Consider the following 22098-nt stretch of genomic DNA (forward strand, 5'->3'; position numbering starts at 1 on the left):
GGAGGAAGCTGTATGATCCTGCTTGTTGCCAGTGAGAGCAATCTCAGCAATGAGTTGTTACGTACCAATAAGCCCGCCAAAGCAACCAGTTTGCTGATTAATAATGTCACATTGCACCAATAGTGTAGTTTTCAACAACTTGGAAATGTCTGTTCCACCATTAATGCATTTTTAAGTGTTAAGAAAATATGAAGAGAAAATACTTGAATCAGTAGCAGTACAGTAAGAGTAATTTATCATTGCACTGTACATAAACATTTTTGGAAATACTGCAGTTGGTCTTTCTTGCTCTGCTAATCTGGATTAAAAAATGCCACCCAAATGCTCCATTCTCTGATTGTCTTAGTTTCACCAAATAAACTGCAGAGCTGTTACATCATTGATTTGGAGCCAGCCCCCAGTCTAGCTGTGGACTGCTTCAACATTTTAGGGAAATTATTTTTCTCTTCTAGACCTCTTCACAGTGAAAACATTAATGATTATGCCAAGTTCACCTACTACTTTGTGCATGTTAAACAATATACACTAAGCCAATTTAAGTAGCCAAATACATATTTATAAAAAGTGGATTATGAGCATATTTTGCATGTTTTCAAATATATGTTGTGCCAATAATGCATGCATGTGACCCCATTTTTAACTTCATGATGCAGCAAAATCTTGTTATGGATTTGGCAAGATGACAGGAGATAGGCTGCATAACTTTATTCTGTATTCTATGTAATAAAGCATAAAATGGAAGTAGAATGTGCTACATTTTTGAAATGTCAGTTCAGCATCTGTTGTTTAAGACATTAACACTTCTCATTTACATAAATATCTATGTATTTATCTTCAATAAATCCATCTTCTTCATCTCCACATGAATGAACTTTCTCAAATATTACAATTGGTTCTTCACTGCTTGTACCCGATACTGAAGGAGAAGGACTCATGTCAGCTGAGAACTCCTGTTCAAACATCTCTGAGTCATTTTCTTGAAGACGACGGTGACGGTAGCTGATCAAGTAGTGATACCATGCTGGGCATTTTACAGCAGTAAAAATCAGGAGTGTAGTGCCTAGGACAAACCCTAGGACACCCACTAAGAAGGTCCAAGTTTTCCCAACAAGTGGTAACTCTTAAAAAAAAAAAAGGAGAAAAAGAAGAGTTATCTTCATGAGGAATACTAGCAAGAAATCAAGTATGATTTTTTTTTTCTAGCTAAATTGAGAACTCAAGAAGTAAACTTTGATAGGGGGATTACTGTCTCCAGAGCTTTAGTGGAATGTTGTTGCTGTGTTGTCAGGGAGTCGGTAACATCACAGAGACTAATAACATATATATATATATATAACGAATCTCATATTTAATAGCAGTATAAATCTACCTTGCATTTTTTAATATAAAATAATTGTTTCAAAGTTATGTATTTCAAAGATGAAACTCTGGTGACATATAAAAGATAAAAATAATAAATACATATAAAAGATTTTTTTTTCCCCAAAAGTTAAATTCCAATATTAGCCTTTGGAGAAAATAATCAGTACTTGGCTTCAAATTCTACTTCCCAGGCTTTACCTTTTATATGGAGATAATGCCTGAACCATAAAATATCATGTCTTTTGTTTGGCATATCCTTTCAGTTGTGTTTCTTTTATAATAAAAATTTCAGTAAATTTACTGTAATTGCCAGGAGTCTCTATCTAGAATCTATTTTTCTGTGCTGCCCACTACCCTAAATAAATTATAAGGTGGTACAGCTAAAGAAACATGTCACAGTGGTAGCTTATAATTTATGTATATATCTGTAGATAATTTTCCTGCTTTAGGCAGAAGAAAGAAGTGAAGCATTTCAGTATGGATGAGTTAACTGGCATGTAAGATTTAACACTGAAAGGTGAGGAAAGGTGAGGAGACTATCACTGAAATTTCCAAAGAATGTGCAATGAGCACATTCATATCCTTTGTACCGAACACAGTTAGGATGGGAGTAAAATCTGTAAGTTCATCCTATCACATTTTAGGAAGACAACTATTATTTAGAAAGCAGCTAGTTTGGAAAAAGCAATTTTTTTTTTGAAAGTTGCTTCCCTAGTTCTGTTAGCAGAGATCTAGAAAATTGTCTGAATTTTAGGGCTTTGAAATTTCATCATAATTTTTTAGTGTAATTTGAGAATTGTGGGGTTTATCTGTCTTGAACACTTACTGAGTAGACCTTAACATTCACTGTAATGTGTGTGACTGTCTACCAGAACATGGAAACATGCTTGTTCTGTAGCTGTAGCTTTTATGGAAGAGTCAGAGTGTACTAGGAATGCAAAACAGTATAAAGCCATGGTACAGTAAAACAAAAAGCTCATAAGCAGTAAAGTGAAATACTTGTGTTTTACCTGCATGAGTTCCATTGTTTCCAGTGATGTTGTTTGGAGTCAGAGCTGTTATTAAGGCATTGCTTCTAAGATTAACAGCAGGAGCGGAAGTTACAGTGTTTTCTAAAGAAGTCTTTTCAGTTTTGCAGTCAGGTGTTTGGATAGCTACTGTCTTGATGGGGATTTTTTCCATGTTTGAGAGTGTACATGTAGTGTTGCATTCATTTTCTGTGAATATGAGCAGTGAAAAGGTTATGAGATGCTGATGTTTTTTGGCACTCTTATCTAAAAATATCCTATGGATAGCTATTGTATTACTGCATAATGTGGGTAAATTGATGGTGGATTTTATCCACGTCAGAAAAAAAATGAGCAATAAAGTTATTTGATGTAAAAAATGAAATACTGCTCTTACCAAAACTTACCCAATGTCACATCGGAGGCAGTTAACCTCATCTGTGAGTCAAGGAGGTCACAGGAGCAGATCAGTGGGTTTCCAGCTAAAACAATTTTAATTGGTTTAAAAGATGATTCTATATGAAAATATTTCAGAAAATTACACTGTAGATCTAATACTGTCAGACTTTCTAGAGAAGTAAATGTATCTGAATCCAGCTGAGCGATCATGTTATAGGATAGATTCAACACTGAGAGTTGATTTAATCCTGCAAATGCTGCTTTATGAACTGTGCTAATACTGTTGTTGCTAATATCCAGAGTTTTGAGATTTTTCAGATTGTAGAAGCTGTTATTGTTCAGTACAGTAATGTTGTTTTCATTCAGATGAAGTTCAGTGAGGTTAATAAAACGCCCAAGAATCTCTTTGTCATGATCTTCTAAAGTGATTTTATTTCTTTTGAGGCTTAATTTAGTAACGTTTTGAAAAAGATTGAGGGAGATATTAGAGAGGTTCTTTCCAGACTCCTCACAAACAACCTGTTGAACAAAAGAGAATGACAATTAAGTACTGTAGAAAAGTCCACTAATGAAGGTGTCTCAGTAAAGACTGTTAAAGGCAAGAGAAAACTATCTTCTGTTTTTTAATGCTGTCTCTTTAAAAGAAAAGTTATATTGCTCTTCATGAAGTTTTATTTACATCTTTCTTAATTGACTCATGGTCTGGTGATAGAGTGGAATGAATCCTCCTAGTGTCTAGCGACTTGCTGAGCTCTGTGCTTAGATGCATAGGTCTTTATGTGATGGTCATCCAAAATGTAACCAGTGACATTTTGGCATAACATTTTGGAATTAATATTTGGAATTAATTGTTTGTTGGGTAAAAAAATAATTCCTTTCCTATATAATCTGGAAAGAAGGTGTCATAGAGGAAGTTTATTCAAGACTGCAAATTAATTCAAATATGCCTTCTAAAATGTATTTTTTTAAATACATCTACTTAATTTAAAATAACATACTTAGAGTCGACCTTCAACAAAACTTTTATTATATGTATATTTGCTATAGCACTTAACTTCATTTTGGTTTTCTGTGTTAAAGTTTAGCGTAGCTACAGTCTTTTCTGATTTGAATCTTTGCTCTTCAATACCTTGAAAAATTTTTGTTCTCTGAAAAGAGTACACTTATTTATGTATGTAAAGAGGCATTCCTGTTGTCTGGAAGAATCTGAGATACAAAATCATCTCAAATATGTTTTAGTGTTATTCACCTACTTAAAATAACTATCATCAGCTAATTGTCCATTCCACAGAAAATCAGTTACTTGCATTTTTAATGCCGGCTATGGTTTTATGCACAGAATCACAAACAGGATGGGTCTGCTGTGGAACACATCTCAATCTGCTTTATTTTCCAAGCATTAATCTCATTACATGGTTGGGATAACAGGAAGGTGCCAGCAGTTCACATCCTCAGCAGTAGCCACAGAGCATGATGTTACAATGCACTTTGAAAGTTTTTTGACCAATCACACAAAGCAAAAGCATATTGACAGTAGTTCTAGCCAGCCACTGTAAGTACAAGTACCTTCAGTAAAAACAATGCTTGCTTATTTTGAATACAATACCTGCTTGTAAGCCTTAAAATACAATGCACAGAGCTCCCTTATTAAGCTTAGAACTTTGTAATATCTTGTTAGATATACTCTTCTGCCTCTCAGGGAGTTAGTTATTCTAGCCAACCTTTAATACAGACACCATTTTTCTATTTGTCCTTTCTTTCTACATCTCATATAACTTTTCTGCTGACAAATCTTACGGCTACTGCTTAGCTCTAATTGCAGTTCTGCTGTTTCTGAGGCCTGCTTTTTGCAGCTTTCCCAAAACCCTGTGATTTTAAGAATTTCCACATTTTTGTATTTCTTTCTTCAGAACTTTTATATTTATGAAACAGTTTTTAAAATGCCTTTTGCTTCAAGTGTATCTTTCAAAAATAAGGGTAGTTCAGATCAGTGTAAAACTTACAGTTTGGGAAGTAATGTTGCAGTCAGCAGTGACTGGATTCAAAAACAGTGTTCCAGCCCAGATCACAAGCCAAGAAAGTTTCATGTTTGGAGCCTAGTGAAAGACAACACTTTCGCGTATCAGGAACAGAATTACCAGTGTCTTCTGTAGTGGTAGTTAAACAAATTAGTAGATACAGTTAGTTCAATGATAGCTTAATAAATTTTGTTCTACATAAATACTTCGTAGTATAAAATTAGGTGAAAAAACAGGAGTTATCAGAATTAATGAATTCAGCTTTCACTTAATTGAGCCAAACCTAAAATCCAGCGTGCAGACTGTATCAGAAAATAGAAGAGGGATTGGTTAGAGAAGTTAATAGAGAAAAGTATCATACATGTATGAAAAAAATACGAGGGGCTATACTCATTAGTGTCCCCATTAAAGCAATTACGAGTACTGGAAGACCGTGATTGGAGTAAACTGCAAAAAGTACTGATGTTTGCATGTTCTCCTTGTACAGTTTGTCTTGTTCCTTTGACAGAGGCAGATAACTACTAGACAATTGTTGGTTTGTCAAGTCATTTCTTCTATGTTCTTATGTAACTTACTGAGCATTTTTGTGCCTTTTTAATTGGAAGATCAATCTTATAATTTCTTTATTGTCCATAATATAATATGACATAAACCTGGACTTGTGTATTATGAAGGTGTAGTTGTTGCTCTGATCTTTGGAGTTAAGTAAGCATGGTTCAGTCTCTAGTGATGGAGTTTTTGCACAGATTCAAACCTTATTTTTTGAAAGTTCGGAAAGGTCCTACAAATGGTATTTACTGTGACAATTAACACCACTCAAAGAAAGGGTCTCTCAGTCATTGCCTTTGAATCAGACAGTATTTGCAGTATCTGCTCATTTTGAGCAGAAATGTTATAACATGTCTGTGAGATGTTAAGCTAGTCTCTTTTATGCGACACTTGAATGACAATGTTATGTAAAAGGTAATGAACCTTTAATTTTTCCAGTTTTACTTAAGCACCTGAAAAGATAGGGTGTCAAGTTAATTTTAATATCTCCTTGCCAGATTTCTATCTTCCAAAGTAATAGAAACACAAAAGGTAAATGTAAGAAACCTGTTTCAAGTGAGCTGTACCTCTATAAATTCACTGAATTTAATAGAAAAGAGTGTCGCAAATTGCATGAGGAAGATCAGTTGCACAAACAATGCTAAATATAGGCAGCCTGTCAGTTTTACCTCCACCAATCCTTAAAGTGAGTGCCAGGAGTTTTGCTGATGATATAAATGAGGTAATAGAGCAAACTGGTCAAGTCTATTTGATAACTTCTATATATTTGCATGTCAGAGGATTGACCTCATTCACCTAATTGAATCAGGCTGGAGATTTCATAACTTCTTGGAAAAAAGAGGCAGAAAAATGCTGCTTAAAATGCTCTGATCCATTTTGTGTTTCTGCTTCTGTTCAGAAAGTTATACTGCGTACAAAAAGCGTTCATAAACCTTTTGCCATTTAGCCATTGTCTGTGGCAGGGACGAGGGGTGCTAGGAGCAGCAGCAGCCCCTGTGGGATTATATTCTGGATTAGGTTTTGCACTTGTCAGTGGTGGTACTTGTGACCTGCATATTTTTTAAGCCATATTTTAGTTTGTGTACTGTTAGTGGAAGACATTATGCACTTTGAGAACTCCCAAAATGACCATTTTAACATCTGGATCTTGCAGCATATTTGGACTTTAAAGATACAGCTTCCTAGGTGTTCAGAAACAGAGCAGGTCATAACCTGGCAATTCATATATATAGTTATAGATTAATAGTATTATTATAGTTTTCAGATTATGAGACAAGAACTGTCTTAAATAGAGTGGAAAAATATATTAAATAGTTGTTTTAATGTTAATCTGTAAATTAACAACTACCAAGTTGAAAATGTAAGTTGTACATATGTCTAAGTCCAAAACATAATAACTCCTAGCTCTTACTTAGTTACTGCTGAAAACATAGGGATTTCTTACAAATGTGATTGCCTGCATTTTTTGTGTATGAACCTGTAAAATCAGTAAAATAACAGGAAAGCATCTGTAATTTTAGTTGCAGTTTAGCATTTAGATTCATGAGCTGCTATTTAAACTAACTGCTTTGGAAAGAGACTTAGCCTGGCAATACACTGGCAGTACATTGGCAGTAATTCGATATTTCCTTGTAATTAGAAGTGCTTTCTTTAAAATTTCCATCTGAGAACTTTGGATATTGTATAATTTAAAAATAATATGATTTTTGTTTTTCTGGGGAGGTAATAAAGTTTATATAACCAATCTGGTTTTCAGAGTCTGCTCCCCAGCTTTCTAATGGAGTAGAATTTACTTAACAACTCAGCATGTCCAAGGTTCATACTAATTTCTGAAATGTTAATGTACCTTGAGATGTGTTTGCTTCCAGTCTAGCAACAAAGTTACAGTAATCAATCTTTGCCTGCATTTTAAGTTAGACATGCCAAGTGTCTTACCTTTCTGTTGCTTCTTAGAGGTATCATATGTATACATGTGTAGATTTTTCAGTGCACTGACAAGAAATAACATGGTGAAGCAGAACTTTGTTTTTCTTCAACCTTTGTACTTGATGAATAACCAGGCAGTGTAAAAAAATAATAAACCTAGAAAATCCTTAGCAAAAGATTGACTAAGTTGAGCAACTTCTTATAATCATCTTGTATTTAATTGGATCAGCAGCCAATAGGAAAGTCTAATTGTAATATGCTGAAGTGTCAAGTTCCAGACCATAGAGGAAGCAGTGAGTTTAAATGCCAGAGGTGATTTACAAGCAAGTTGAGTTATATCAATTAAAGAAATACTGGAGACCGAAAAAGACTTGCATTTTTAAGTTGATCATTCATCAAATGAAGAAAATGTCAGGATATTTGTTTACCCAAGTAAAGCTTCCTAGTAGCTAGTTAACTCTGTTAATGCTTGTGTTTCGGAAACGTCATTGTCAGAGGAGCTGCAGGGTGATACCTAAAGCTCCTTATTTACAAAGAATTACATGCACTGTAAGGATGTCTGTAATAAGGGCTGTATTTCAGGACAAAGTTCTAAAAGCAAATCATACTTGCTCTGCTCTGGAGTGAATGTCTATGTACAGGCTGAAAAAAAGAGATTATGTTGATATACAAGTGCTGTGTCCGATAATTTTTTACTTCCATTAGTGCTCATTCTGTCTGATGCATACCACTAAACTACAGAACAGTTAATCTCCTTTCCTTCTCCATTCCGCTTCAATATGTGGCTGTATAAATTGTTTTACTTCACTGTGTCTTTGTTGCTATTGGCACTTTTGTTTTGCATGGTATGTCAAAACATACTACAATTTTTCCAAGCCTCATCCCAGATTCAGCTTCATCCATGGTGTTCAAATTACTTGTGATAATGGATTGTGTTTCTATGACGGCCATTGCTGATTTTTTAATTGCCTCTTGAAAAATTACTAAGTTGAAGCCTCTCCTCAGAATGTTTCTGCCACAGAATATGCATTGCAAAAAGCCAGACATTTCTAGTCTCAAGGACATGCTGAATCATCTTGAAGTATTTATCCAGGAATCCATATGATGTAAGAAAAGGAGAATGGCTTCATGTAAAAAGGCTACTCTGTAATGTTTCCACACACACTTTACATAGAGGGGGGTGGAAAGTAGGTTTCTTTCCTTGTTCTGCCTTGGACACTTTAGATTTCAGGCACAGCTAAGAGAAATCCCATAGAGTTTGGAGACGCCACTGCCCCAAGGGTGGTATTACTATACATGTAGCAAACTGTATTCTCACTCTTTTGAAGGTTCCAGTGACCTCCAGGAGAAGCACTGTGTTTATATTTAAATACAAGCTCCCTCTGAGCCATACTGCAGTGTCTCCACGAGAATTGCATTTAGAGTAGAGATTTCTTCTGAAAATCATCACCTTTAGCATTTTATTGAATTTTTAATTGAACTTCCTCTTTCTTCCTTGTCTGCAAGCTCCATGCCTTCCAAAAGGTCTTGGATCAAACTACTCTTGTAGCTTAAAAACTAGCACCTTTTTCAACTACCACATGTAACATAATTAACCACTTATAAACTGGTACACTTGCAGTGAGGGCTTCATATTTGGACTGGATCTGAATAAATTAGTTTTAGTCTCAAGAGGGTATTAAATTTAATGTAATATTACTATCTTCCAGTATTTCTTATGCAGTCCCAGTGTACTCCAGATTTGCCATATTAAGTGGGAGATCATAACTGTGATTTGTTTCATCATCATCAGGTCCAAAACATTTTTGCGGCATGGTTGGCTAACCTGACAGAATTTCTACATAATATCATCAGTTTCCTGCAGGTCATAGATCTTTCTTGGAAGCTAGTTGGAATTGTTTACATTTTTTATTCTCTTTTGAGAATTCATTGTAAGCGAAGAAAACTGTGGTGAAAGGCTTAGGGAGCTAGCTTGTTTAATCTCCAGAAGATAGGCTTAGTGGGTATTTTATTAAAGTAAATACCTGATGGCCGGGGGTTAAGAACATGGAACTGCTTTCAGTGATGCCTAAGGGCTGGATGAAAGACAATGACCACATGTTGGAGAACAGGAAAGTCCATTTAAATACCATAAAAAATTCTTCCATTTGTAAGAGTGAACAAACATCAAAGTATTGCCTGAACAGGTTGTGGTGTATCCGTCCTTCAAGATAATGTAAACCTGAAAAATACACTGACACATCCTGCTCTAGGTGACCATGCTTCCAGTAGTGCTCAGGTGCAACAGACAACCTTCAGAAGTCCATTCCAATGTCAACCCTACCCTGCTTCTGCAGTATTTTCATGATTTCCTTGCCCTGAAATTATCATTGTGCAGTTCCATTGTTTTGCATATTCTCTTGAACTTGAGGGCATGTTTTTCTGCAGTCTTTGATCCAGTAGTGTCAGTGTCAATTTACAACTTGTCAGCTTGCAACTCAGGAAAGGTTAATGAAAAAAGAGAAGAAACATCCTGAAGGAAGGTATTTGGCTGATTTTGTCATTCATAGCAGGAGAAATCACTCTGGAAGCAAGCAAACTGTTTAAGCAATCTTTCATGAACAATGAAGGGAACTCAGGTATACTCTTCAGGGTCTCAGGAGTGCTTCTGTTTTGTTTTGTTTATTTCCTTTAAGTATGTTCTCAAGGTGACTCTGTAGCTTTCAGGAATTTCATAGAAATTACTAGGCTTATCATAAAACAGTGAGAACAGTTCTTTACATATTCTTTAAATCTGCTAAGACAGTTGCTTGTAGCTCACTGTAGCTGGAATGGTAAAGTTTTTGTATTTGTACACTATCAATTTCCCAACAAGATTAAAGTCCTCAATTAAGAATGCAAAAAATGCCTAATTTCTTAGTTACTGCATAGTTAAACAACTACACTGATTAGACCTCTGAAATCACTGTCCTTTCAAAACTAATCAGCAATTCTTTGCAAAGAGTATTCTGTTCATTATCGTCATCTGGTGATGTCAGATCCTGATATCTTTATAATGTATTTTACTAATGTGCATGCCAGCTTCTTTATTTCAAACTGCCTACTGTTACTCCAGAAATTCACAGATTGAGAGGCAGTACCATACTTTTGGCAGTTGTTGAGACCAATGTGGATAGACAGTGTGGGAGTGTTGGAAAACGCTGTGTGGGTATTATAAAGGCAGTGAATTCTTAATCTTCTCTACATTTTGTGAATGTTTGTATAGCTAATTCAGCTCCAAGATTAGGTGCAAGTTGGTAACTCATTTTTATAGAGTCTACCCATTTTGTGTTACAATGAGCACTTTAGTGAGGCTGAAGGAATACTGGAGTTTGAAATGACTGCTTGCAATATATATTAACCAGTAAAAGTTACGAAAACATTATATTTTTGCAGCATAGAAAAGTTAAATCAAGCTGTAGAAGAAGATATCGAGCGTGAAAAGGTTTTGGCAGATGACATATTGAAAGATATGTCACAGGAAAATCAAGCTAAATATATGGAGATGAAAGCTGCTAACGAAAAACTCTCCCAGGTTGGCTTGTTTCATTATGCTTACCTAAAATATTTCTTAATATTTCTTTCTTAATATTTCTTCATTTGGTTTAGATAAAATTTAAGTAGTAAAGAGCTTAAAAGAAGAGTAATATGATAAAAATAGCTTGCTGATATTTTAATCAATTGTAAAAGTACCTGAAAATGGAACAGTTGACTCAGACCAAATACTTTGCCTTCTTACATTTCATACTTCATGAAGAAACAATGTTCACAATTTTCTTTGTAAATTTATGGTTTGACTTGCAGCTTTTGAAAGCCACTGCAATACTTAGATGTTTCACATGTAAAAAGCAAGCAAAAAGGAAAAATATCCCCAGCAATTTTTGTAGTTCACTTAAATAGAAAGTTTTCTTCTTGTGTGCAATAGTGATCTGAATAGTTTTTTTGTATTATTATTATTATATGTCTGAATGTATCAGAGAGATTGAGATGGGCTTTATAAAATGTTTGTTACTCACTAATCCTTATGTTAATAACAGGAGTAACATTTCTAGGCTCTTTGGGATGATCTTGTTCAAGCCATACAGTCTTAAAAGTTTCTTTGTATAGTCCATAGAGAGATGAGTTCAGTGTTTTCCATCTGTCTTAGAATGAGCTGAATCAGTAGTCAGGGCTTACCTATATCTTTCTGGACTATGAGAAACTGTCATGGCTGGTTCAGATTTTAAAATTTGACTCTAAAGTTCTGAAGTACAGATAATAAGTTCCACCCATGGTACTGATTTTAAGAAAAAAAATAGTAGAAAAAGGGCAAATAATTTTTTGGTAGTAGCCCTACTGCAGATAATAATGATAAGAGTAATGGAAAAGTTGGATGCTGAAAGCAAGTGTTTACTACATCTGAGTGATGTGAAGGAGCTGACAGAGTCTTGCCTTTCAAATTTTTAAGAGCAGCAATGGGAGGATTTACAGCATTTGATACATACTAAAGTTTAGAGCAAAAAAAGTACTCAAGTAGTAATTTTTATCTGAATTTTGCATTTTGCTTCCTCTTTAGGAATTGATTGTTCAACAGCAGGAATTGGATGCACTAAATGTAAAGGAAGAGAGTCTAAGAGCTGTACGTATGATAACAAGAGGTCTCTGTACTTACCTTCCCTGAACAATAATGCAAAGAATAATACAGTAGAAAAAATACCTATAATTTCTTTAAATTTTGAGCTACTGTAGGATCATGCTTCTAGTATGGGAAGGCAGACCTGCCTCTCTGGTTTCCAGTAATAATTTCCAATCAGTTTTGGATAAAAATGTCTTATCAAGGAGAATATTTTCATATGGGGTCTTCCATGAACAAAGGGATCTATGAGCTGAAGCATACAGTCAGAAGGTATAATTTTCAAATACTGCTAGATATTTTTCAATCCTTTTGAATGTTGCATATAGTTGCATATAGTTTGAAATCCCCTAGAAACTGTGAAGTAATAAATGTAGAAAATTGGCCCAAGGAAGAACTTGTAAATCAAGAAATAACTGATTGGGATATTCTATTCCAGAAAATGCAATATTGACAATATGGATTATAAATTTTACTTTTTATAAAGGATTTATAATAAAGTGCTGTTATCTGTCTCTGTGCTTTTTGTTAAAAATAAGCTTCACTTCTAATGTACAGGTAAGTGTTGCTTAACTAAAGCATGATTACCACAGTGCTGTCTCCCCTTCTTAAAATAGCTAGTAGGTGTTTGCTTTTCCTAACAGGAAATAACACACTCTGGGATGAAACAGAGAGCTGTGCAGTTGTATGAGGAGGTCCATGAGCTCAAGGAACGTCGAGATCGAATGATTGCTGAAGATAAGAACATGGAGTCTCCACAGGAGGAAAGAGAGAGATTACTAAAGCAGGCAAGAATAGAAAATGTTGTTATGTAAAAAATTCTCCTAGTCAGTATTATTATTAGGGGTGATAATACTTTAAAATACTTAAGTTTGAACTTTGGCTTTATTTGTGCTCTAGGCAGTACAAATAATCTGACATTAAAAATAGTTAATGAGTCGGAAGGTTGGGATATTTCAGGATCAGCCAAAACCTGGAGACCTGCTGTAGTGGGTTCAGAGGAGGGCTGTGAAGATAATCCCAGGGCTGGAGCACCTCTTTTATGAAGACAGGATGAGAGAGTTGTAGCTGTTCATCCTGAAGAAGAGAAATCTCTAGAGAGACCCTATAGCAAAGTCCAGTACCTAAAGAGAGCGTATAAAAAAGAGGGCAAGTGACTTTTACACAAGCAGAAAATGATAGGGTGGGGGAAACTTTTAAATAAAAAGGCAGGAGATTTAGACTAGATGTTAGGAAGAAATTCTTTACTGTGGGAGTGGTGAGGCACTGAAAGGTGGAGGCCTGTAGTGGTTTTGGTTTGTTAATTTAAAATTTCTTTGCTAATACACTATTTGGAGTTGAGGGTGTTAGCATTAGCTGAATTGCCAGTGTACTTACTAAAATTATTTGCTCATTTTTTGCTGTGAGATAGAATTAGGAGGAAGGCAAAACAGGCTTAACTTTAAATGGAACAAAGAAAAACTTTATTACTAGAAACTATAAAGAAAAAAGTATAAAATATAGAATAAAACTTTTAGAACATTTATCTTCCCCCCCCTTCCTTAAAAAAATAAAATTAAAAAAAAATCTTTACAAACCACCACAATGTCCCATCTCTGGAGTGTTCAAGGCCAGTTTCTGTGGGGGCCCTGAGCTTACCTGATCGAGTGGATGGCATCCCTGCCCATGGCAGGGCTATGGAGTAGGGGGAAGGGTGAGCTGGAAACAGATAAAGTCCCTTCTAACCCAAAATGTTCTGTTATTTTAAGAAAACAAAATTGGCGTGGTGAGGTTTCCAGCTGGTTTACTTGTGTCTGTTCATAAGATATTTGATTGAAATAACTGATTCAGTTGAACAGCACTTGTAACCTAACTCCAGAGAGTATCCTTTTGGGGTACTGATCAGGTATACTAGTCCAGGAGTAATTGTATCAGTTTGCAATGGCCTACACTGTAACTAGCCATTTATACTTTATTTATTGTATTTATTATATATATTGTATTATATAATATATAATATATATATATATATTATTATATATATGTATTGTATTATTTATTTATTGATCTGAATGACCATTGGTAGGGGTTTGATTTTTTTAAAGCATGATTTTTAAATATTTGGAAGACATAGCGCTTGAATAATATCGCTTCCTGTTGAACTATGTCACAAATTTGTGGCTGCAAATGCTACGTTTCTATTGCCTGCATTTTGAATTCAGATTTTTTTAAAAAAATTTTCCATTATTCATTTATAGATTTAATTTTGTATGCTAAAGTTGTTGAACTTTTTTATAGGTTAAAGACGATAGTCAAAAAATTGCAAGCATGGAAAGACAGTAAGTAACCCCATTATACTGTTATAATTTACAAGTACTCCCTAAAGACGCATAACTGTGTTCCTTCACAAAGTCTGTTTCTACAGACTTTTAGAGCATCACCACATCTTCAAACCTGTACTAGTCTTAGCCTTCTACAGAGAATAGAGTATTACAGTGTTAAGACATTTAGATCAGCATAATAAGATATTTCCATCCCTTATGAATGCACCTTGATAATATAAATTGGTAATAGCACTGATTTAAACTTACTTAAGGGTGAAAAAGACATTGATTTGTAAGAGCTGCTCCTCTGTGACAGCTATGAAATTGAACCTGCATTACACTGCAGTCACATATTTTAAGTTTGCTTATGTGGTCTTAAAACCTAAAATTTGCAGAAGTTCCTTTTTAAAGAGTAGAAGGGCATTGCTTCCTGATTCTTGGGCACTGGGCATTTACGAAGACTGGCCAGAAAGTCCAGTGGATTTTATAATAAATAGTAATGTTCTGAGGGGTAGATAAAACAGTACAATATCTTCTGGTTTTGAGCCTTTTGATTTCTCTTTCTTGAAAGAAAAAATTAGATAATTCGTAAAATCTCCAAGAAATAATTTTAAATTCTATTAAGCAATATTCCCAATTATAATTATTGGTTATTTTTAATGTATTTTAATTGGATAATAAGTTGCTTTGCAGAATTTTTAATAGATGGCAATAACAAAGATTTATATTTGAGATTTTATGTAGAAATGTGTTAAAAGTAGTTTCATTTCACACTTTGATTGATCATGTAGAAGAGTGTTTTATTTGGAAATTTCTTAGTGGATTTTACTGAATTCAGTTAAAAGAATACAGTTATTGAAGTGTAACAATTATGTTATACTTCTCCAAAGCTGAATAACAACCAGCAGAGGGACTAGTTGAGTAAGTTAAGAATTACCAATGACTTGACAAATACTGTTTTATAATGAAAAGGATTTACAGAACTTTTATTTAATAAACAGAGGAATAGAGTGACAGATGATTTACGTATATCTTTTATAATATCAAGAATCGTCCTGATATTCTTTTGGTTTTTATAAATTTATATTTTCCATTTTTACTCTTGACTTCTCTCTGCAGTTGTCTAAAATAGAGTAAGTATTTTGCAACACACTTTTAAACTTGACTTTCATTATCTATTTGTTAGATTGGCAGAAGTAAAAGAAAAAATGGATTATTTTAAAAAGGTCATTCAACGACTTGATATGGATCTGGAGAGCAATCAAGGTAATGTGATTCGAGTTGTAGGAGACTATGCAGAGTTGTGTCTGTTGTTCTATAACAAACTGTTATACCTATGAAGTGCTTAAAAGTTTTAGGCTTATGCAAACATTCAGTACTTATCAGCATGAGAAGTTCTGTGCCTACTGATACAGCCTTTTCTTTTCAGACATAATAAATGGGGAGTACCCACCTTTAGTGGTGGGTATACATTCAACAAGTTCATATTGAGAATTACCATATAAAATAATAGGACAATTGTCTGGTTTTCCATCCAGTTGTATTTTTAATATTATTTGAGGAATAGAAGTTTATCTTACTGGAAGCATAGCAGAACAAGCTCATATTTAGAAATGCTTTCATTAATTTTACCTTTTACATGATCTGTTGCACTGTCAACAAACATGAAATTGAGAATATTTAATAGCAATGTGTAAAGCAGACCTAATTCACTATTATTTTTATCTTTGAAACTTCTTAGGTTGGTCTTTGCAAGAGGAGTTTGTAAATTTCCCAGTACTTGCCTTAGCTTATACTAACCTCTAGGTTAGCAGGTGTTTACCTGCTGCTCGTGCTTAGACTACATTAGTTTGGAATTTGTCCTAGCACTGGAAGCCATGGTTCTGGAGGAAATAACTTTAGTTTGAGCATGGAAGCATAGACCCTTAATAGCTGTAAAAGTTTCTCCATAAAATGAAGATTCATGCAATGGAAAACCTCAGTTTGATTATAAGAAATCTTGTTCAAATAGGAATTACATAAATATATGCCTGCATTCTGGAAGTCTTTATAATAAGTTATTTAACTTCTGTAGGATTAAGGAATTGATGTCCTTCTTACTTTATGCCTATTCTTGTGTGATCAGTGTAAAATCTAGCTGTAAGTTTCTTCCAGATGAATAAATATCTAAAAATCTGCCTCTAAGCAAATGTTTGAGCCATTATCATTCTTTGCGTTACAAAATATTTCATATTTCTACATGCATCTATTTATCTTCTCTTGCATGGCAAAATATTTCATATTTCTGCAGATATTTCTCTTTTTTTTTTCCAAATAATTTATTAAGACTGCTTTATTAGCTTTGTGTTTCCAGATAATATAATTACAAACTTTGTTGTTCTTTAATTCTTCCTTTTTGTTTGGCTTGCAACTATTTTTTATTTTAACTTTGGAGAAATACAGAAGATAAGAAGCAAGTTGCTTTTCATGTTTTATAGTTCAGTGTACACACACAGTCATTTGTTGTTGGACTGTGTCTTTCACTGTTTTAGAAAAAGAAATCTGTTGAAGAAGAGAGTTTGAAGCCTATGTAGGAGAAATCACATGCTCTCTGTCAGCATATCAGTACCAGTCAGAATCAAATTACTTTGTGGTATAATGCAGAGGGAATTACACCTCTTTGTGTAACACAGAGGGAATAAGGATACTCATAAAGAGTAGCTTTAATGCACATAAATGTAAACTCGCAATGCTGCCTTCTCTAGGGAATGGAGAGAGAATCACAGAGCGCAATTCATACTTCTAGTCTAAATCAGCATCTTGGTGTGTCCTTGAAATTCCTGTACACTCTCCCTCCCCAGTGACTTTGATTCTGCATTTAATTTGGTATGTAACGTTATATAATAGCATTCCCAGAATTCAGCTCTAAAGTTTTTTATGTAAATATCAGGTGAAATAGCCAATAAAAAAAAGAAAAAAGAAATTTTAGCTAAGAATTTTTTAATATTTAGGATAAATATTTAGAAATATTTCTGAGCAGGAAAAGGACTAAACAGACCACATTGAAATAACTATTTCTAGGTTTTGCCTGAAAAAAAACTATAAGTAAATAATTCACCCACTTATTGCATTATATGGTCTATATACTGGCAGTTTATTGATTAGTCAAAGTCAGCATTAACTCATAATGCAACAGACTTGACCCTTCATACATTGAAGGAGAGGTTAAGATATTTGTGTATTAACATTGCATTTTAAAGAAAACTTACTGGAAAGACACCTCAAAGTTGTGGTCTTCAAATAGTTTTTTTCTATAAGCACTTGACAGATCACGTAACTCTGTTTAATGGCTCACCACTGCTAGAATTTTTAAGAGTGGAACAGACTAAGTTATTAACTATTGTAGCCTTGACTGGCAAAGTGAAAGAGAGTTCAGCAAGGAACAAAGCCACAGCTGCAAGGAAGCTGAAGCAGAATCAAAGTTCCTTAGGGCACCTCAGGTGTTCTTATTGTTTGTATATACTAGATAAAATAGAAAGCATGGGAATGCACAAATAAAAAGTCCTAGAGAAATTTGCTTGCTCAGTTTTATCTGTACCTATTTTATTTTTTTATTTTGTATCCTTTAAAATTTAAAAATAATGTTAAAAATAGAACAGACTTGATAAAAAATTCACGTCTCAAACTTAAAATTATTTCTAGCTATCATCGCATCTTCTCATGACAAGTACATCAGATCTCCCACTTTACTAATACATATAAATAATAAGTTATTTATAATCAGTAGTTTAAATTAAAAACAGGGTGAATATGTATGTTTTTCCTTACTTATAATACTCTAATATATTGAAGGTGTATGGAAATGTTCTTTCAGACTTAATTGTGGAAAGCTTTCTGTGCATTTCATTTTCCTAGACTATTGTTTGTATAGTACTCCTGTTTATTTCCCTGAGATTTGCAGTTTCTTGCAAGTTGCATACCCTTATGACAGTCCTTTCTATTAGGTGAAAGTGTAGTTGAAGTGGCTCATAGATTAACCATATATTAAGGGGCTGCAGGCAGTTTTAACTAATTATGATGCTCAAATACACAGAAACATTTGTTCTCTATTATTGAAACTCACATGACTTCAGAAAAACCCTGTGAACTTCCTTTGTCCAAACTAAGTATTTATCCCACTCCTGTCTATCAAAAATTATAACCCCAAAAGGTTATCAAAAATTGCACTGAGGTTGATTTTTTGAAGCTATCTTCATTTTTAATGTAAAGATGTATATGACATAGTTGGAATGACTACAGTAAATGAAATAGGATGACTCCTGTAGTTCCTAGGCATATAGAAATTTTGTTTTTGAAACAGTTTGCCTTCCTGAAGGAATCCAGGCCTGAGACAATATAAAATTAAATCAATATTATATCTCTTGTAGGAGAAGAAAATTGGAAATACAAGGAGTTGAAGAAAAGGGAAGAAAGTATGGACAGTAAGTTGTCTAATATTATTTAGCCTAATATTAGATAGATAGATAGATAGATAGATAGATAGATAGATAGATAGATAGAGATAGGCCTAATTTCAGTAAATTACAGATTTTGTTTTATTTTTACAACAGTTAATTTATAGCTGCAAATAATTGATGTGCTGATCTTTGCATAAAGTTCTGCAGTTTTGTTCTGTGGACAAGTTAAGTAATACGTTACAGGAGAGTCACAAATATTCGGAGTGTTTTTCAAAGCTTTTCATCAACCATTAAATGTCTTAGGAGCACAGCTTCATTTTGTAAAAGCAAAGCTGTAATGGATTGAGTGATTAAAAGCAGAACTTCAGAATGGAAAACTGTAGGTTGAATGTAATTCTTTAAAATTAGGGCTTCTCATATCTATTATTTACTCAAGGTGAATGTTGCTAAAGCTTTGTTGCGTGTCAAAAAGTTTTAATGTTGTAGAGACATTAGTAGCATCTAACAGGATGAAAACAACTGGGTTTAAGTATACATTATTCCTTGTATACTGTAGGAGCTTAAAAAAACGTAGGTCTGTTACTTAGCAAAAGGGAAAATGGTCACTAAACATGCCATTGAGGTTAAAGAGATATAATACCTTTTTTTCAAGTGTTCTCTAAAAATGTTCCACATAACTTACGGGTAGCATGATACTGAAAGAATCATGCTGATAATAAAAGAAGATGAGTAAGGGAGTTTCTGTGTTTTCAAATTACCAGGTTTCCTGAGAAGCAAAAAGAAAAAAGCTCACTTGATCTGAATTTTCGGTATTTGTACAGATGGTGTCCGCAGGGCTTGACTTTTTTGAGTTTTGGTTCTGCTTCTGTTCTTTCTTACAGGTCATTGATACAGTTCCAGACCAGTTAGTGATTTGGGGGACCTGAGACCTGAGAGGTTTGGGGGAACATTCCAGGAGTCTTAAGGATAGGAAAAGAGCAAATATGGTGCCTGTGTAGAAGAAGAGAGGACAGGGAAATACAGGCCAGTCAGATTAGTGTGTTTCCAGAAGTAATTTGGAAAAACTGTGCGAGCAAACAATATGTAAATGCTACAGGCATAGAAATATGAATAACACTAGTATTGATTTGACAAGTAAAAACAACTTTTTTCCTTTTCTGTGTCAGAAAAATACTGCAGAAAAAGGAAATTGTAGCAGATAATGTGTACTTTTAACTTCAATAGCACTTCTGCTGTCTTGTGGTGTTTTTAGAAGCAAGCTAGGCAAATACTGTCCATTATTAAGCTATATTGTGCAATAAGTTAAAAAATCAATTATGAAAGATTCAATGCCAAAGTGAAGTATTGTGTGGAGTTTTGTAGTGTGTTGGATGTTCAGGTTAGTCAGTATTTTCTTAACCTGCTGGATGATGGGAGAGAGCATCTGACAGAACAGCTACAGAAAATGATCCATCAGAAAAGCTGAAATCATGTTGGAGGATGTGGTTAGAATTTAGTATCCTTCTGTTATGTTAGAAATTAATTACAAAAATGTTTGGAAAGGACTAAGTGTTAGTGTTTAGACTTGGCTAGTGTAATCAACAGCAAAAATGCAGAGTAGGGAGCAGTTCATTAGGTATAGTTCTGTGGCATGGCTCAGAGAGTGAAAGAGAAGGTGAGCATGGCTGAGCAGTATCAGACTAACAAGGAAAACACCACAACAGTAGGTGTACATTGGAGTGTAATTTGTTAGACATCTGAAGTAATCTTTTTCCCTGTGCATCAAATTCTTCAGATTGGGAGTATTGTCTCTAGTTCTGCACATAAAAAAGGGGGGCTGTCAGTCCTGAAGAAAACTGATAGGGATATGTAGAAAGTATGACCTGCAAGGAGATACAAAAGAAAGAGTCTTTTATTTTAGAAAATTTATGACAGTAGTCAAATGTGTAAAAACACTATTTCAAATAATAAGGGAATCATTTATTTCTGCATATATGTGGAGGATAGAAGAGGACTTGTGCACCACTAGCTGCAGAAAGATTTCAGGTTGGATGTTAGTAAAAATTTCCTAACAATAAAACTTATCAAGCATTGAAATAGATTGTCCAGGGGAATTGTAGACTCTCTGTAAGGAGCTATGTGTGTGAAGAATGTAGACAAACATCTGAATTACTGACATAGAGACAGTTTCATCCTGGAGCAAGTGAATTAATTAGATAAGCTCTTGCGTTTTCTTGCATTCGAGAGTTTTTCTGAATCTGTGAAATACACAGCATTCAAATGAAACAAGGTAAATCAGACAAGCGTGATGGAAAAGAAAGTTGCTTGCAGAAAAGCAGTGTGATGAAAATACAGACCTTGCTTAATGTTTTTAAATAAATTCAAATGTTTGAAACCAAAATACCATAAAAAGTCCAGAATGCCAAAGGAGAAAAACACTAGTCAAATCATATAGCTAGTTTTCTGAGGTCCTAATTTCACCATTGCAGGCTCAGTTTTATAGAATTGCATACGTATATCTGGATGTTGTGTATGTTAGTTTCATTGTTCATGTTTAGAAGTGTGTGAAAATGCTTTTCTATCATTGCCCAAACAAGGACTTCTCCAGTTTCTATCCAGAGAGAAAGTTTGCAAATCCTTACAGTATCTGAGTGGTCCTGTGTGTATAAGCCATGTTTCAGGAGGAGACCCAGCAGGAAAGAAATACTTGTGACTTGGAGCTCCAGGCAGCGCCTTGCTGGGCTTCTAACCTCTGTGTGATGTGTCCAGAATGTTTTATTTTAGAATATCTCTGTCACCAGAAATACAATGTTGCATTCCTAGAACCCAGATACAGAGTACCTACCACCATTACAACTGTGTTTTCAGATTCAGTTGGACAGTTACTAAAATGAACATAAATTAGACTTGTAGTTAAGGGACATCACACAGAAGGGAAGAGTGATATCAGGTCTCGTTATCTTTGCAGTGTTTGGCCTTTGGTCCAGGCCATTAGAGATAAAACAGATATCTGTTTCCTTTATTTAGTAGCCCATTTTGATAGCTTTCCAGAAAAAAACTGCTGGGAGAAGCATTTAGAAAAGCATCAGAAATAGTGAGGATGAAATTTCTTTCCCATTGGGTGTACAAGAAATGCTGGTTTCATGTATGTGTCAGTGGAAGAATTCTTCTCATTTTCATTCCAACCTATAAGTTCACAGGTTTCAATGTCTCCACCACCTGGCTTTTAAATAAAAAATTAATCTATCTGAAACTGTACTGCTTAGCAATTTTGTACAAAGTTTTGACTGGAGACAACATTGCACCTGTATAATTAAGAGCCTTGTTTGTCATGTTTGTTAATCTCTAGATTTTCTAGAGACTTTTGAAGATGCAAAGAATCAGGAATTAGAACGAAAGGTCCAAATAGAAGCCAACATTGTTGCGCTCTTGGAACACTCCAGCAGGGTAAGCATGTAGCAGCATTTCTATCCTCCATTGTTGAGCTAG

At 34.4% G+C, this 22098-nt stretch overlaps 2 protein-coding genes across 3 annotated transcripts in view; one reads left to right on the forward strand and one right to left on the reverse strand.

Annotated features, from left to right (window-relative positions):
• Positions 1-22098, forward strand: part of IFT74 (intraflagellar transport 74) — a 37064-nt gene that overhangs the window by 4423 nt on the left and 10543 nt on the right. For both annotated transcript variants that reach the window (XM_062512832.1, XM_062512833.1), the window contains exons 8-14: positions 10676-10814; positions 11835-11897; positions 12536-12679; positions 14169-14209; positions 15381-15460; positions 18601-18654; positions 21959-22056. In XM_062512832.1, coding sequence (XP_062368816.1) covers positions 10676-10814; positions 11835-11897; positions 12536-12679; positions 14169-14209; positions 15381-15460; positions 18601-18654; positions 21959-22056 — 619 coding nt within the window. The remainder of the gene's footprint in view (positions 1-10675; positions 10815-11834; positions 11898-12535; positions 12680-14168; positions 14210-15380; positions 15461-18600; positions 18655-21958; positions 22057-22098) is intronic.
• LRRC19 (leucine rich repeat containing 19) lies at positions 795-7347 on the reverse strand. The gene is made up of 5 exons (XM_062512835.1): positions 7271-7347; positions 4772-4864; positions 2777-3287; positions 2373-2579; positions 795-1120 (listed from the first exon to the last, which is right to left on the reverse strand). Exons 1-5 carry the CDS (start codon positions 7295-7297, stop codon positions 795-797), a joined length of 1164 nt encoding a protein of 387 aa, XP_062368819.1. The 5' UTR covers positions 7298-7347.

The sequence above is a fragment of the Cinclus cinclus genome, chromosome Z (genome assembly GCF_963662255.1).
Source record: "Cinclus cinclus chromosome Z, bCinCin1.1, whole genome shotgun sequence".
NCBI lineage: Eukaryota > Metazoa > Chordata > Aves > Passeriformes > Cinclidae > Cinclus > Cinclus cinclus.

Bases quoted from the DNA above. Each gene is read 5' to 3' on its own strand.
- LRRC19 (XM_062512835.1), bottom strand. From the start codon at position 7,297: ATGATACCTCTAAGAAGCAACAGAAAG. The intron at 2,580-2,776 runs GTAAGTTTTGGT...TCATATTCACAG, and splicing joins TGCCTCCGATGTGACATTGG to AAAATGAATGCAACACTACA. The intron at 1,121-2,372 runs GTAAAACACAAG...TTTTTTTTTAAG, and splicing joins AAACAATGGAACTCATGCAG to AGTTACCACTTGTTGGGAAA.